The 15,141-nt window shown below is 40.5% G+C and overlaps 1 protein-coding gene across 1 annotated transcript in view; it reads left to right on the forward strand.

The window, feature by feature from the left end:
* The first annotated feature begins 903 nt into the window (after nt 1-903).
* The window catches only part of ERMP1 (endoplasmic reticulum metallopeptidase 1), a 50,273-nt gene continuing 36,035 nt past the window's right edge, over nt 904-15,141 (forward strand). Inside the window, exons 1-4 of the mRNA XM_079927119.1 lie at nt 904-1,368; nt 2,702-3,003; nt 6,818-6,945; nt 7,586-7,691. Coding sequence (XP_079783245.1) covers nt 1,025-1,368; nt 2,702-3,003; nt 6,818-6,945; nt 7,586-7,691 — 880 coding nt within the window. The 5' untranslated portion in view covers nt 904-1,024. The remainder of the gene's footprint in view (nt 1,369-2,701; nt 3,004-6,817; nt 6,946-7,585; nt 7,692-15,141) is intronic.

Genomic DNA, 15,141 nt, shown 5'->3' on the forward strand with positions numbered 1-15,141 from the left:
AGGGCGACATGGAGGGAGGAATGTCTTTTCTGAATCTTCCTTTCCAGAGTGCCATATTCAATATGCTCTTTTGGGAACCCACTGAATTAGATTTAAGTTCTTCACCTGTTACCTGTAAGTTCTTCAGCTATTAAGAGGACATAAAAATACTTTCTTTTCAGGATTCTTATGAGAATCAAATGAGTGTATTAAAGCACTTAGCACAGTGTTTGGCTTATGGAGAGTATTCAAGAAATAACAACTATTATTTTTCTTAGTCTGTTAAATGGAGACAATGGTTACCTCACATGGTTATGAAGACCTGTGATTAGATCACTGTACGTGGAAGCATGAGGCTAGGCCTCCTCTGCGCAGTCGTGTTGCCAATATGAAGAGCCAGGCGCCTACTTTTTCCAGAGCGTATTCTAATGCTCCTTGCGAAAGCTGGGCCATTGCCTTCTTCATGATGTGTAAATGATGAACCTCGTGCATTCTTTTTTTTAAAATTTATTTATTTATTCATTTATTTTTGGCTGCTTTGGGTCTTCATTGCTGCGCGTTGGCTTTCTATAGTTGCAGCGAGCCGGGGGCTACTCGTTGCTCTGCAGCATGTGGGATCTTCCCGGACCAGGGCTCGAACCCGTGTCCCCTGAATTGGCAGGCAGATTCTCAACCACCGCGCCACCAGGGAAGCCCCCTCAGGGAAGCCCCCTCGTGCATTCTTTTAAAAACAATCTCTCTTTTCTCACGTTTCTAGGTTTATGCTTATCTTTCCATTTATTAATCTCTGTCCCCACACCAGGCAGGGAAGCCCTGAAATAAGAAGGTACGTCTATCACGCCCAGCCGGGTGTTGGCCCTGCCGCGGAGCCCGCCAGCAATCTGCCCGAAGAACCTGGGTCACGGCGCGGCGGGACCGGCCAATCAGAACAAGTTTGGCCCTCTGCAGTTTCCGTCCGCTCACTAGGAGGCGCTGCGGCCGCCGCGGCGGCTCTCGGGGCTATCGCGGGCCGGGGCGGTTGGACTGGCGGCTGACGCTCGTGGCCATGGAGTGGGGTTCGGAGTCGGGAGCTGTGAGGCGGTACCGCATCGGAGGGGAGCGCCGGGACGGCCCGGCGGCCGCGCCGCAACTGGAGAGGGAGGCCCTGGCGCAGGAGCCCCCGGCGGACGCGTGCGGCGGCGGCGGCGCGAGGACGCGGAAGCGGAGCGGGGAGGGGAGCGGCGGCGCGAGCCGGGGCGCGGGGACCGGACTGTCTGAGGCGCGCGCCGCGCTGGGGCTGGCGCTTTACCTGCTCGCGCTGCGGGCGCTCGTGCAGCTCTCGCTGCAGCAGCTCGTGGTGCGTCGGGCCGCTGTTGGGCACCGCGGAGAGTTCGACGCACGCCAAGCCAGGTACCGCCGCCTCCGCCGGGCCCGGGCGTCCCTTTTCGGTGCGGGATGCCGCACCTGTGTGCACCTGACCCCGCGGGGCCTCCTGGGCTCGCCGCCCCCGCCCGGCTGCACGTGGGGTGGGGTTGCCTGGCGCGTCCCCCTTCTGGAGCCCCAATTTGCGGGACGCGGGGGTCGCGCGGCCCCCTATTAAGCTCGTGGTACACGTGCGGGTGGCCAGGGTGATTGCGCCGGCTTTTCCATCCCTTTTTTGCCTCACCTGCAGATGGTTTGGTTATTAGTAATCGCCCATCTTTCGGAGCAACTTACGCTTTTTACTAGCTCTCCTACTTTGCAAGTGAGATGGAAGGCTGTGAGGTTTGTGGACCCAGTTCGGTTTTCTGGGAAGGGTCCGAAGGGGCTAATGCAGTGGTCTAAATCTTTGAGGGTCACAGGTCTCAAACCTGAGAGCTATGGAGGCTCTCCCTGGAAGACGGCACATTCAAAATTTTACTATTTCAGAACTTCTCAGTTTCCTGGAGTTTGTCCTTGGTGTGTGAGGTTTGGCTTTTTCTTTAAAAAAAAAACACAAGAGACCTTTACGTATACTAGGAAATGTGAATTAAGTCAAAGGTATTGTGACCTAAATGTGTCAAAGCTCATAAAATCATAAGCTAGCAGACTTTTCAACAGCCTTGGTGTTTTAGAAAACTTTTAAGTACAAAGTGCTGGAAGCTTATTTTCTTAAAGGCTTTCTGAAACACGCCTCCCCACCCCCTGTTTTCCTCACTTGGAATGCAGTGAAAAGACAAAAAATTTTTTTGTTTGTTTTAGGGGTAGAGTTGGTTTTGGCCTGAATTGAAGTTACTTGGCCTTGTGTGCACAATGGGAGGGCTGAGTCCATTCTTCAAAAGTTTTTCTTTGCTTATTTAACCTCTTGACTTAATTGTCTTTGCTCTTGGTTTCTGCTACTTAGAATCAGTAACCCAGCATCAGTAACCCTCCAGAGTGTGACACAATGAAATTGTATTCTGTTCTGTCTAGCCATCAGCAGTTATACGTTTTGAATAAAATCCCTTGTCTTTGTATTGATTCGATATGGGGGTTGGGAGAAGTTGGGAGTGGAGTGAGTGTAGAAAACTGAAGGGATGAACTCATGGAAGGCCAAATAAAATGATGGAACTTTGCAAGTGATTTTCACATGTTACCTGAAATACTAAAGGCAGCCTCTTTTATGTGAGAAGTCAGAGAACTTGTTCTTTGGAAAGGGGAAGTGTGGAGGAAGAGTTGCTCTGTGCGAAGTGTTAGTCTTAAGCCTAGGACGCCTTGTCATCATGATTCTTCTGGTTGCTTCCAGGGATTATCTTGAACACATAACATCCATTGGCCCCAGGACTACAGGAAGTCCAGAAAATGAAATTCTGACAGTGCGTTACCTTTTGGAACAGATTAAACTGATTGAAGTTCAGAGCAACAGCCTTCACAGAATTTCAGTAGATGTACAACGGCCCACAGGCTCCTTTAGCATTGACTTTTTGGGAGGGTTTACAAGCTACTATGACAACATCACCAACGTTGTGGTAAAGCTGGAACCCAGAGATGGAGCCCAGCATGCTGTCCTGGCCAACTGTCATTTTGACTCAGTGGCAAACTCACCAGGTTTGTGCCTGTTTTTTAGTCATTTTGAAATCCTCACAACAAGGAAGCTTGTTAACTCCAAGCTGCTTGAGCAACTGTGGGCACTATTTTCTTAGACAAATCTTCTTTTCATTGCGATGGAAGATAGGATGATTAGAATAATTATCATTTAGTTTAAGGTCTACCTTTCAGTATTCTCTCAAGTGCTTTGTTTACTTAATTTTTAAACATTAGTGCCAGCAGCCCAGCGACAGGGCATCGAGTATTTCTGGCAGACTGAAATAGCCTTATCAGTGTTACCAGTGTGTGTTCTTCAGTCATGGAGTTAGGTCCTGCCACTTCAAGTGTTTGCTCAGCTAGGTGTCGTGCTAGGCTTTGGGGTTGTGGGATGAAGGAACTGTACTGGCCTTCAAGGGACACATGGTTTGGAGGCTCACTCTCCTAGCAGTTTCTGTCGACCTATAATGTGAGAATGTTGGTCCATTGGGGATGCCATACTGGTAGAGTACCTCATTAATCCATAAATCTTGCCCTGAAAATACTTCGGCAGAATAGAGTACTTGATGTTTAGGACAGTGCCTGACCAGTAAATATTTGTTGAATTCAGTATCTCCTAAATTGAACTTCAATTTTTTAGAGTAAGATTCCTCAGAAAAAGGTTTTCAGTAGCTAGAAATTGTAAATAGGGAAGAATAGAAAATAATAGCAATTTGCAATGAGATGGCATCTAGTTCAATCCCCTCATTTGACACAGGAGTACTCTTAGCTGATCACCACTGATCTGAGACAGGGCCAGGACCTGGGTTTCCTGGCTAGTCAGTTCTTTTAGCTATATTTGAAAGGAAGGAGAGTATTAGGATGTAGTTAATGTTCCCTTTGGCAAACTACTTAACTTCTTTCCTCAGTTTCTAATCTGAAAAATGGCGATATAACAGTACTTTCCTAATGGCATTGCTTAGAGGATTAAATGCGGATTAAATACGAGTAAAATAGTAGAATAGCAACTGGCATGAAAAATCCTTTTTTTGCAATTAGTAGTTATTTAATATTAAGTACTTGCGGATTGCTTAAACTTAAACCAGCCCCAATATGAACATCTAGAGTTATACAAACTATAAATTAAAATTTGTGTGCTTGATAAAATTATTCATACTAGGATATCTTTAATTAGGAATCTTGCCAATTGCATTTAGAATGTAACATGCTTTTTCAAAAATTAGTATACACTCATCTGTTTTATAAAGTCAGAAATACCTTTGTGTGTGCTGGGGAAATTAGTGGTCTTGTATGTCCATTTCAAAGCGGTAATAAAATACGCATCACCCTGTGCCCACTATTTTGATGCTTAAAATCTAGGAAGGGACAAATTAACATCATGGGTATTTAAGAGCATTATATAAGAAAGACATCTATACAGGTATCAGAAACAAACAGTACCAAATGTTAGAAATCATATATATGAAGTCCAGTAATGAAAGGATGGCATTTTGTGGGTTACTGGAACCCATTTTTTTTTTTTTTTCCCCCCCTGGTACGCGGACCTCTCACTGTTGTGACCTCTCCTGTTGCGGAGCACAGGCTCTGGATGTGCAGGCTCAGCGGCCATGGCTCATGGGCCCAGCCTCTCCGCGGCATGTGGGATCTTCCTGGACCGGGGCACGAACCCATGTCCCCTGCATCGGCAGGTGGACTCTCAACCACTGCGCCACCAGGGAAGCCCCTGGAACCCATTTTTAACTAAAATTTTGTAAGGATACCTATGCCAACAATCTCAGGGAAACTTCTGTCATTAATAAATTGTTAAAAATAGTTTTAAAAACGTTCATAAAATAGATTGTCACCTAAATTATTTTAGTGGATGAACAAACTGAAACATGGTTATTTTTTAAGGGTACTTCTCAGCAAGGTATCTGGAACTTAGGAACTGATACCAATTAGGAGTAATGTTACCCACAGAAAAAGGCCTTAAATATCTTCTTGGGTTTGCTGCATGGTTCCAGGTTGTTACTCTGGGGCTGGCTTCAGTTTCAGGGTTAATTCTAAATGGAAAGGGATGTTGGTTAAGCATCCAGCCCTTATAGATACTGTCCTCTAACTTTCCTTCACTTTCTTAAAGATGTCTAACCCTTCTCTAGGTTTATTCTCAGACACCAGAACCATTAAAATAAAGGAAGATGAAAGGACAGTTTAACTTTTAATCAACTCTATAGAGATACATATCTTTAAATTTCCATTTCTCTTCCTTTGAATAAAGAAAAATTTTACTGCTTTTTATTTTAAAGTAAGTCACAGTCTCAAAGTTAAAAATCATTTGTTTCCTTTGGTTTTTGAAAGGTGGCACTTTTTACTGATAGCTACATTATACTTCCTCCTTGAGAGTACTTAGGTAATTATTACTTTGTTTCACTTCGATTAAAATACAATCCAGTAATCACTACTGAGACAAGTATAGCTAATAAGTAGTTTCCTCTCAAGTAGGAATGGGGTCTGGAATTTAACAGCACCAAAACAAGCATTTTAGCTGGCTGCAGAGCCTTCCTTAAGTTTGCAAAGAGAAGGAAAAGCTAACACTGAATGCCTACCACAGGCTAGGCACTGTGCATTACCTTGTAATCCTCACAACACAACTGTGAAATATAGATGTTATTAATCTGCTCTCTAGACCAGGAAATAGTAAAGGGGCAGAGCTAGAATTTACATCCAAGTCTTTTCTTACTCTAAAACCCACACTATTCTCTAGCACCCTGCCTCCCACGTGTAAACCCAGAAATGCTGTTGCCTGGGTTGTTACTGTGCCTATTTATTTTGATTATTCTTTGAACTTTTTATTATGGAAAATTTCAAATATATACAGAAAGAGAATTGTTTAATGAACCTGAGTGTACCAGTCACCCAGCTTCAACAGTTCAATCTTGCTTCTTCTCTACTGCCCTACCCCCCACCCCGACCTTGACTATTTTAAAGCAGATCTCAGCTATATCAGTTCCTCTGTAAGTATTTTGGGCTGTATTGTTGAAAGATAAGGACTCTTTTTTTTTTTTTGACATGCTCATAACACCATGAAAAACTTAACAATAATTCCTTAATATCATCAAATATCCAGTCAGTTCCTTAATGACTTCTTATGGTACTTTAAAGAAAAGTCTTGGCCCTAAAATCATCTTTATAATCACCTTTAATTAATATATAAAGTTTCTGAATTAAGAGGTTAAGTGATTTGATGAGGTTCTCTGCTTTATCAGTGCTGGGACCAAAGATTACTACTCAGGTCATTAGTCTCCTTTCCTGTATCTTATTAGATTGGGTGTCTTCTTTGTACTTTTTCATCACATGATCCCCTTGGAGAAACTTTAAAAAATGCTACACTATCCATACTGATCCCTCTTATGATTTTTAGCAGGAAAACTAGCAGGAAGGGAGTGGGTGGCAGTTGGAGATGACATAGGAAACCGTGAACACCAGAAGTGAGGATACTACAGAGGACGTGGAATAAGGATAAAGAATTTTAAAAATTGCTTTGGGTGATGAGAATGCCAGTTTTCAATATTGCCTTAGGTTCCTTCTGGTTGATTATTCAACAGGTATTAATTGAGCAACTATTGCGGGGCCAGGCACAGTTCCAGATACTGAGAGTAAATCAGCAAGCAAACCAAAGATTCCTGTTCTCCTGGAGTTTACTGCTGGTGGGTGTAGTTATCACCAGATGATGACAGAGCTATGCTACTTGCAGCTATTGTGATGCTTCCTTGATGAGAAAACTCTGTTTCTTGCCATAATGGTTCATACTGTAAAGGTTTTAAAATCTGAGAAGCAAATCTGTTTTTCTGATTTAAAGGTGCCAGTGATGATGCAGTTAGCTGTTCAGTGATGCTGGAAGTCCTTCGTGTCTTGTCAACATCTTCAGAAGCCTTACATCATGCTGTCATATTTCTCTTTAATGGTGCTGAGGAAAATGTCTTGCAAGTGAGAATTTACTGTTTTAAAGACTAGGCTTGAGTAATAATGGTAATGAGAATAATAATAATAACAATAGCTAACATTTATGCATTTTGATTATTCATTCGAGTAGTATCATAAAATGACATGCAAAAGAGATACTGTACTGGGCTGTACTTTAAAAAAATCTACAGCCACTTATGTATACATGTTTAATATTTGAAAACTCAACTTAGAACAGATCGTCTTGTCAGTGTTTTTTTCATAAAAGGGCTCTGTGATGGCATAATTTTTCACCTCAGGTTTTCTAGAGTTTCAGAGATGTTTTGAGGCAGGCACACGGCATGAATGCCCAACCACAGGGAAAGCGCCTTCCCTTCTATTGTTTTGCACAGGCTCACACTTACTAAAGATGTTGTTTGGCTCCACTCATGGAAATCAGGCTGCCTTCTGTGAAGAGTGACTTTCTGCTGAGCAAACTGCACATGGCCATTAGGCAGAGAGAGACACACAGATAGATGTCTTTAGATCCTGCCTTTGAAAAATATGATTGTTTTTTTTTTATTCTTCCCCTCATCAACATAGACGTCCTTAAAAAAAGCAAAATAAAGACTTTAATAGTATAAGATTGTTTAACTGATATCTGTTTTCTTTCCTTCTCATTCAGGCCAGTCATGGTTTTATTACCCAGCACCCGTGGGCCAGCTTGATTCGTGCATTTATTAACCTGGAGGCCGCAGGTGTAGGAGGGAAAGAACTTGTATTCCAAACAGGTGTGTGAGGCTGTACGTTGTATATTTTAATGCTATTTTTGTTTTTATAAAATGGAAGTTTTTTGAATGTAAATAATCTAATGAAATGAACATTCTTTTAAAATCATGAGACAGTTTTAGCTTGTCTTTTTGAAGTTTTTAACAATATTAATGTTAATGTCATAAAAATCCAGTAATATGAATCAGAGTTCAAAGCTCAGATTTGTTTGGTTAGGGCATACTAAAATCTGATGTTGGTCGTTTCATGCCATTTTCCTGCTCTATTAGAAATTTGGGTAATGTATTTTAGCCAGAGATGTAGCATTTGCTAGAAGCTTAATAATGAGGAGTATTTTGAGGTATTAGGTGGGCTAGGGGAAGTGAGGAAGGTGATATGGGAACTTGTTTTTTATTTTTTAGCACCCTTCACAGACATGATATTGCTTAAGTTATAGAGATATGCTAAGTATGTCTTCATAACCTAAACAGTACCACATTTTAATATTCTCCATCCAACTTACTTTAGACTTTTACCACTCAAAATGAATGTGTATTTTAACTTCAGCCAAACCTATGAGCATCTCAAGGTTATGAGGTCAGAAGCAAGGTTCTCCCTTCTTTTCACCTCAAACCTTTCTGTTTACTCTTCATCTGAATAATGAGAAGAAGCTGGTACCTAATATCTATAGGGGTCGGTGGATGCAACACTATTATCCATTTTCCTCTAATTCTTGGATGTCCGTCAGGGTAAGAGGAACACTTGATATAACAACCACCAGATCAAAAAGCAGCAAGAGAACATTCTGTAAGCAAAGAGGACACTGTGTCTTTCTTTTCTCTGGTGAAAATACTAGGGCTGCACATGGGCAGGAGTGTGTCTTTGTATATTTTCCCTACTGGAAGCGTACTATAATTTAAGTACCTTCACATCCATACTTTTTAATTTGTTATCACTGGACCCTGCCCCTGTACTTCTAGGACCCAAAGAAGAACCAGTCTAAGGTTTAGTGTGTGCCTTTCCTGAATTTTTCTGTGCATATTTATTAATGCATACATATTCTGTGTGTATATATTAATATATCTTTCGTACATATAATCCAGAGAGGTTAAAACACATTTACCTAACTCCTGGGTATACATTCAAAAACAAAAACAGACAGAGACATTAATTTGAATAGTTACATGCACTGCAATGTTCCTAGCAGCATTATTTACAATTGCCAAGATATGGAAGCAACCTAAGTGTCCATCGACAGGTGAATGGATAGTGTGTGTGTGTACACAATGGAACACTCCTCAGCCATGAAAAAGAATGAAATTTTGCCATTTGCAGCAATGTGAATGGACTTGGAGGGCATTATGCTAAGTGAAATCAGTCAGAGAAAGACAAATACTGTATATCACTTATATGTGGAATCTAAAAAATACAACAGACTAGTAAATATAACAAAAAAGAGGCAGACTCACAGATATAGAGCACAAACTAGTGGTTACCAGGGAGGAGGGGAGGGGCACTATAGGGGTAGGGGAGTAGGAGGTACAAACTATTGGGTGTAAGACAGGGTCAAGGATGTGTTGTGCAACATGGGGAATATAGCCAATATTTTGTAATAACTTTAAATGGAAAGTAACCTTTAAAAATTGCATTTAAAAAAAAATACTTACCTAGGGTTAGCAAGGGCTAGACCCAAGTCATTTAATTTATTTATTTACATTTATTGAGTACTCATTTATGCTAGGTCTAATTTACAGTCCCTGCTCTTTTTACTAAATGCGGACAGTTAGACATAAAAATTCTACAGTTTACATTTTAGATATAATTGCATTATTTGGAAGGATATAAACAAACTGTTAATAACAGTCACTACTGGATGGTGGGCATTGCTGTCAGAGCTGTGGTGGGTGTGACTAGAGTGGAGGATGGGGCAAAATGTGAAAAGCCAATTTGAACTCTCCACTGCTTCATAAACTTACAATCAGAATTGCCATTACAGCTTTACTGATACTCTTTATAGTTTTCTGTATTGTTTAAATTTTTTGCATTTCATATGATTACTTTAATAATAAAAACAGACTTGTTACTACTTAGCAATATATATACAATTTAAATGTTTTACTCATTCTAAAATCCTCGTATTTCAAAATTAAGTTTTTTCTAGAGGGGCATCCTACAAATATTTGTAAAGAATGTTTCTCCCCTTTCTTTGAGTCTTTGTATGCTGTTTTCCCTCTAGGTTTTGGTAGCTTATTCTTGTGGCTAAACTGTATACCTGAAAGCTTTCTGGGCACTTTCTGACAGTCTAATACCTTTCCCAGTATTTCCCTCACTTCCAGATGCCCTTCCTACAAAAAACTAGCTTTCTTGTGGGGATTGCTTTCAGAAAGCTAGTTAGTGTTGCTTCCATGTCTGAAGAGGGAGGATGAGGCCTCCTGGGTCTGGAGTCCTGGGGAGCTCTGCCAGACCACCCTGTCCTCAGCTTCTGCAACAGGCGCTTTTATCCTACACAGTAGCGCTTGTCCTGCCCTGGGAACGTTTCCGTTAAAAACAGTTTGTCCTCTCTAGTGCTCCATTGTCACTTCAGAGAGACATTCGTTTGGGGAGTTTTTAGTGACTAGAATAATCATTACTACCTAATTTTTAAAAAAATTTGTTTTATTTATTTATTTTCGGCTGCATTGGGTCTTCGTTGCTGCATGTGGGCTTTCTCTAGATGCCGCGACTGGGGGCTACTCTTCATTGTGGTGCACGGGCTTCTCATCGCGGTGGCTTCTCTTGTTGCGGAGCGCGGGTTCTAGGCACGCGGGTTTCAGTAGTTGTGGCACATGGGCTCAGTAGTTGTGGCTCGCGGGCTCTAGAGCGCAGGCTCAGTAGCTGTGGCGCACAGGCTTAGTTGCTCCGCGGCATGTGGGATCTTCCCGGGCCTGGGCTCGAACCTGTGTCCCCTGCATTGGCAGGCGGATTCTCAACCACTGCGCCACTAGGGAAGCCCCTTAGAGTATTTTTTGAGGTTCATCCATGTTGTAGCATGTATCGGTACTTCATTCTTTTTCTTTTTTTTTTTTTTCCCACCACGTGGCTTGCGGGATCTTAGTTCCCCCCAGGAATTGAACCCGAGCCCTTGGCAGTGGAAGCGCAGAGTCCTGATCACTGAACCGCCAGGGATTCCCAAGTACTTCATTCTTTTTTATGGCTAGATTATATTACATTGTATGGATATCCTGCATTTCATTGATCCATTCATCAGCTGATGGACATCTGGATTGTTTCCACTTTTAGGCTATTATGAATAATGCCACTATGAGCATTTGTGTGTAAGTCTTTGTGTGGACATATAGTTTAATTTCTTTTGGGTGGATTCCTAAGAATGGAATTCCTGGGTCATATGGTAAATTTATGTTTTAACTTTTTAAGAAACTTCTAAACCAAATAAGTTTTATTTTAGAAGAAATGTAAATTCAGATAACAGAATTTTTTTAATACTAGATTTTCAAAAAGTAAGTAGAATGATAATGCCCAGTTCTGATGAATACAGAGGAACAGGCATTTTCAAACACTATTGGTGGAAGTATAGATTGGTGCAGTTTTGGGGCAGTTTGGCCATATGTATCACTTTAAAAAACGTACAGACCCTTCTGTCCAGCAGGTCCACTTGCAGGAATTTATCCTGTAGAAATAGTTGCACATAGACACATAGGTCTAAGTACTGCATAATCTTCTCAGCTTTTTTTTAGTAAGAATGAAAAACTGAAAACACCTTCCACGTCCATGCATAAGGGACTGGTTATATTAGTGTTGAGTTAATAAACATCTTACTTGGCTTCCATAATAATATTCTCTGCTCTCAGTCTCCTTTTTTAGTCCCTCCTTTTTTTGTTTATTCTGGGCATTGATGCTACCAACTAAAGTTAGAAGAAAGCAGAGCAGAGGGAATGATGCTTGGTGTGAGTTGGTTCTGGACTTCCAGGGAACTTTGACTTTTCATTGTTGACATTGCAATCTGCCTCCCCTCAATATCACACATGCTCATGCCCTTTGCTTTAAGAAAGATGGGATGCATTCTTGAAGAAGAAATGGGTACACAAGAAACTGGAAGCATCATGGGATTTAGATGATGGCAGGAGAAAGACTATAAGGTGAAAATATTTCTGTGTGTGCCTCCCACCTTCCTCTGTGAGATAATTAAGATAAGAGCTTTCTGGGGGAGGCAGGATAGGTGGTGATTAAGAGCACAGCCTCTGTGTTCTGCTGACCCAAGTTCGAATCTCAGCTGTAGCATTGCAACCTTGGAGCTCCATGCTTCAGCTCCTCATCAGTAAAACTGGGATAATATAGGATTAATAACCAGTGCGTAGAATCCTCAAGTCTGTAATTTCTTGTTTAAGAGCTGCCTTTGCCCTGTTTATATCACAGAGAGTATCTTACTCAGTAGTTCATCTGCCTTCCCCATCCCAGTCTCCCTAGTCTTCCCTTTTTCACCAACACTTGACCTGTCTGTGACCTGTAGGCCTCAGTGGACAATCAGTGAGAGGATGGAGTAGGGCTGGAGCACTACTGTGCAGCAGTGTGATCTGAAAGGGGTCAAAGGCCAGGTAGTGGCTATTCAAAACCCTTTCCTACTGATGGATCTTACGTTTTTCTCAAATATTTTTTATGGTACAATGCATAAAGTGAACTTAAACTTGATGATATCCTTAGGTGTCTTTATTTCATCTTTTATTATAAACTAAGAAAAGTACACAGCTCTGAGAGTGCTCAGCTTAATGAATTTTTACAGACTAAGTCATGTAACTAGAACCCAGCTCAAGATTGAGAGTATTGAGAGTACTCCAGAAGCCTGAAGCCTCCTCTGTGTCCCTTCTCAGTCTTCTTTCCCCAAGATTACCCCATTCTAACTTATGCCTTGATAGATTTAATCTTGCTTGTGTTTGAACTTTCTGTAAATTGACTCATACGCTATGTTTTCTTTTGTGTATGGCTTTTTTTCACTCAGTATTATGTCTGTAAGATTCCTCTATGTTGTGTTTAGTTCATTCTTTTTCATTGCTGAATAATATTCCATTGACAAGGATATCCATTCTACTAGTGATGTTAGGTTGCTTCTAGGCTTTGGCTCTTATGATTGGTTTTAGGAACATTCTTATGAGTGTCTTCAGCACACATGTTTGTGTATGCACGTTTCTGAGTGGAACTACTGAGTCATAAGGTGTGTGTAATTTCAGCTTTGGTAGATAACTTTTGGTAGATATATGCCATACTTGGATGCAAAAATCCTAAATAAAATATTATTAATACTGGTCCTGAATCCAGCAATATATGTGTAGTTATGTGTATGTGTATATGTGTACATATATGTACATACAAAAAAGATAATGCTTTCCAACCAAGTTGAGCTTATTTCAGGAATACAAGATTTTTTAAGTTTCAGGTGTACAACATAGTGACTCAGTATTTGTATATATTGCAAAATGATCATCAGTAAGTCTTGTTAACACTCATCACCATAAAGTTGCAAATTTTTTTTCTTATGCTGAGAACTTTTAAGACCTGTTCTCTTAGCAGCTTTCAAGTATACAAGACAGTATTATTAACTTAATTACCATGCTGTACATACACTACATCCCCATGACTTATTTATTTTATAACTGGAAGTTTGTACTTTTTGACCACCTTCACCCATTTCACCCATCTCCCAACCTCCCCATCTCTGGCAACCACCAACCTGTTCTCTGTATCTATGAAGTCCTCTTTTTTTTTTTTTTTGGTCAAGATTCCACATATAAGTGAGATTGTATGGTATTTTTCTATCTCTGTCTGGCTTATTTCACTTAGGATAGGCTGAATAATATTCCATTGTGTGCGTGTGTGTATACACACACACACACACACATTTTCTTTATCCGTTCATCCATTGATGACACGGTTGCTTCCATGTCTTGGCTATTGTAAATAATGCTGCAGTGAACATGGGGGTGCAGATATCTTTCTGAGTTAGATTTTTTTTGGATAAATACCTACAAGTGGAATCATACAGTAGGTCTATTTTTAAATTTTTTGAGGAACATCAGTACTGTTTTTCATAGTGGCTGCACCAATTTACTTTCCCACCAAATTCACAAGGGTTGCCTTTTTTCCACGTCCTCACCAACACTTACTTCTTGTCTTTTTGGTAATAGCCATTCTGACAGGTATGAGATGATATCTCACTGTGGTTTTGATTTGCATATCCCTGATGATTAGTGATGTTGAGCACCTTTCAGGGACCTCTTGGCCATCTGTTTGTCGTCTTTGGAAAAAATGTCTATTCAGGTTGTCTGTCCATGTTTCAATCAGATTGTTTGGGGGGTTTTTTGCTCTTGATTTGTATGAATTCTTTATATTTTAGATATTAACCCCTTATCAGAAATGTGATTTGAAAATATTTTCTCTCATTCAGTACACTGCCTTTTTTATTTTGTTGATGGTTTCCTTTGCTGCGCAGAGGCTTTTTAGTTTGAAGTAGTCCCATTTGTTTGTTTTTTGCTTTTGTTGCCTTTGCTTTTGGTGTCAAAACCAAAGAATCATCACCAGGACCAGTGTCAAGGAGCTTACTGCCTATGGTTTCTCCTTGGAATTATATGATTTCAGTCTTTTAAAGTTTATTTATTTATTTATTCTGGCCACATGGCTTGCGGGATCTTAGTTCCCCAACCAGGGATCAAACCCGCCACCCCTGCATTGGAAGCTTGGAGTCTTAACTACTGGACCGCCAGGGAAGTCCCTGATTTCAGTCTTATATGTTCAAATCTTCAACCCATTTTGAGTTAATTTTTGTGTATGGTGTAAGATAGTGGTCCCTTTCCATTATTTTGCTTGTGGCAGTTCAGTTTTCCCAATATCATTTATTTGAAAAGACTGTCCCTCACCAATTGTGTATTCTTGGCTCTTTTGTTGTAAATTAGTTGACCATATATATGTGAGTTTATTTCTGAACTCTATTCTGTTCCATTGATCTATGTTTCTTTTTTTATGCCAGTATTATACTGTTTTCATTACTAGCGCTTTGTAATATAGTTTGCAATCAGGAACTGTGATGTCTCTAGCTTTGTTCTTCTTGCTTAAAGTCGCTTTGGCTATTTGGGGTCTTTTGTGGTTTCATACAAATTTTAGGATTGTTTGTTCTATTTCTGTGAAAAATGCCATTGGAATTTTGGTAGGGATTGCATTGAATCTCTAGATGCTTTGTGTGGCACAGACATTTTAACAATATTAATTTTTCCAGTCTGTGAGCACACAGTTTCTTCCATTTATTTGTGTTATCTTCAATTTCTTTCATCAGTGTCTTAAAGTTTTCAGTGTACATTTCTTTCACCTCCTTAGTTAAATTTATTCCTTGGTATTTTATGCTTTTTGATGCAATTGGATATGGGATTATTTTCTTAATTTCTCTTTCTGATAGTTCATTATTAGTGTATAGAAATGCAAATGATTTTG

Source organism: Stenella coeruleoalba, assembly GCF_951394435.1.
Source record: "Stenella coeruleoalba genome assembly, chromosome: 7".
Lineage (NCBI taxonomy): Eukaryota > Metazoa > Chordata > Mammalia > Artiodactyla > Delphinidae > Stenella > Stenella coeruleoalba.